The sequence below is a fragment of the Poecilia reticulata genome, linkage group LG21 (genome assembly GCF_000633615.1).
Source record: "Poecilia reticulata strain Guanapo linkage group LG21, Guppy_female_1.0+MT, whole genome shotgun sequence".
Classification (NCBI taxonomy): Eukaryota; Metazoa; Chordata; class Actinopteri; order Cyprinodontiformes; family Poeciliidae; genus Poecilia; species Poecilia reticulata.
Genome location: NC_024351.1, coordinates 25660848 through 25662687, shown reverse-complemented (window position 1 = coordinate 25662687; position 1840 = coordinate 25660848). Strand labels below are relative to the sequence as shown.

Here is a 1840-nt window from a genome sequence, read left to right as displayed (position 1 = left end):
GAAACAAGTTTTTTAGYTGCAAAACAACAACAAAATCAGCTAAAAATGTTTAATCATAATTTAATACTTATGAGATGCGCTCATCTTAAAARGTAAGTTTTAATTATATTATATTTTGGCACTTCGATTTCAGTAATTTGCTAGATGACTCCCCTTGGTTCCTCCCCATCCATTTCTCCCTCCCCCAAATCATCAAAATCTCACCCACGGCTCCCCAGGGCGATTTTGGACCGGCACTGGTAACTAAAGCAGCGTCTATCGCACGAGCCCAGGCACGTACAGTAGGTACTACTGTACACGCTGAGCTGGATGGAGAACTGACAAATTCCACTGACTATTCCTCTCGTTGATCTATCCCGCCTGAAACCTCGCGAAGTTTCCGACTGCGCTGATTTTTGGTGGGCAGGCAGGCAGGCAGGCAGGCTGGCAGGAAAACAGGCGCTGAGCAGAGGCAGCAGCAGAGAGAGCCTTGTAGAGGCGAGTCCAAGAAAGGTGGAGACTCCGACTCCTGGCTAACTTCCTGCACTGTAATCTTCAAGAGAGAGAACTCAGGAGGACTGGACCGCTTGCTGGGACTAGGACGGATGGATTTAAGGCTCGTTTAGCTTGTTTTTCGGCAGTAATTCGACGCACCTCCTCTCCTCTGTGGCTGGTCGCTCCTACCCACCTGGACAGTAGCGCGTGAGCTGTGGGGAAGATTCCCAACATTTGATTCTGCGGGGCGTTCCGAGAAACAGGAATGGGTGAGTTCACCAGTGATGTGGCGCTTGTGTTTTGACGCTGTCTTTATTTTTATTTTAATTTTATTACTATTATTATTTTCCCTTGGCAGTTTCTAAAAGGCAAGTCGAGCCTGTAGACACATCAGTAAAGCGAGTCTCAGCATCTTGTAATATTTTTTTATAAGCTTCTGGAAGCCGAGAGTTACAGTTAGCAAAGCCCGATGCTAGCTGGTTAGCCTAGCCAGCTAGTTGTGTGGTTCACAGGATAACGCCAGCTTCATCCCTGGATKTCGTTGTGCTTTCAGCGTTTTTTAAAGCAAACTTTCTTTAAACTACTGTCGTTTTCTTTTACTGTATCCTCAAACGAAACCTTTAAGCTACAAAAACACCTCAGAAAACCCCTTTTTCAGTTCCCACCTCACTTTTCTTGGGTAAGTCCGAAGTTTTGTGGATAACTTGGGGGCGGAGGGGCAACTTAGGCRTCTTATCTGGACTACAAATGTTAACTTCCTCTTTTTGAGTTTGCCTCAAGGCTGTCGGCATGACTAGGTAAATCCACAGGCTCGACATTTAGAGCCACGAGACGGAACCGTATCTGTGATCTGAGAGCACGTCTGGAAGTGGGGATCAGGAGTTAAATGTGAGAAGGATAAACTCATGTTTTTAAACGCATAAAAGCTGTTTATAGTGGATATTGGTGTTTTACAATGACAACCGCAGTATAATCCAGAGGAAATATTTTGATTTGTCTCCATATTTTGCATCATGGCCCCCACCCCCACCTGTTGCGTACACCTGGGTGTGCAGGCTGTGGTTACTGTGGCCGGGCTCTCAGAGGCTTGCCTAAGGTGTCTGCTATGTGGTGGAACAGGTTCCTGGTTTGGCTGCGTCAAGTTTTCAGCTGCTGGTATGTTCAGAGTCAAAGCAACACTTAAGGATAAAAATAACTAAAAAAAAAAAAWAAAAAATCAGTCAGCTTCTATAAGTGTCGGTTTCTAGTTGGTTGTGCTTCTTATAATGTGCTGGTTTTTGTTTTGGTCTAGCCTGTCTCAGATAAACGTGTTGGGTTTGAACATGTTGGAGCTGTCAGTGTGTACTCCCTCTCTTTCCTCCAACAC

At 45.3% G+C, this 1840-nt stretch overlaps 1 protein-coding gene across 5 annotated transcripts in view; it reads left to right on the top strand.

Annotated features, from left to right (window-relative positions):
- Nucleotides 1–234: 234 nt before the first annotated feature.
- The window catches only part of cd2ap (CD2-associated protein), a 54613-nt gene continuing 53007 nt past the window's right edge, over nt 235–1840 (top strand). For 2 of the 5 annotated variants that reach the window (XM_008398604.2, XM_008398605.2), the window contains exon 1: nt 236–743. In XM_008398604.2, the coding sequence (XP_008396826.1) occupies nt 740–743 (4 nt within the window). In that variant the 5' untranslated portion in view covers nt 236–739. Of the gene's footprint in view, nt 744–1840 lie in introns of all 5 variants that reach the window. The other 3 variants (XM_008398607.2, XM_008398603.2, XM_008398606.2) reach the window with 2 other exon arrangements.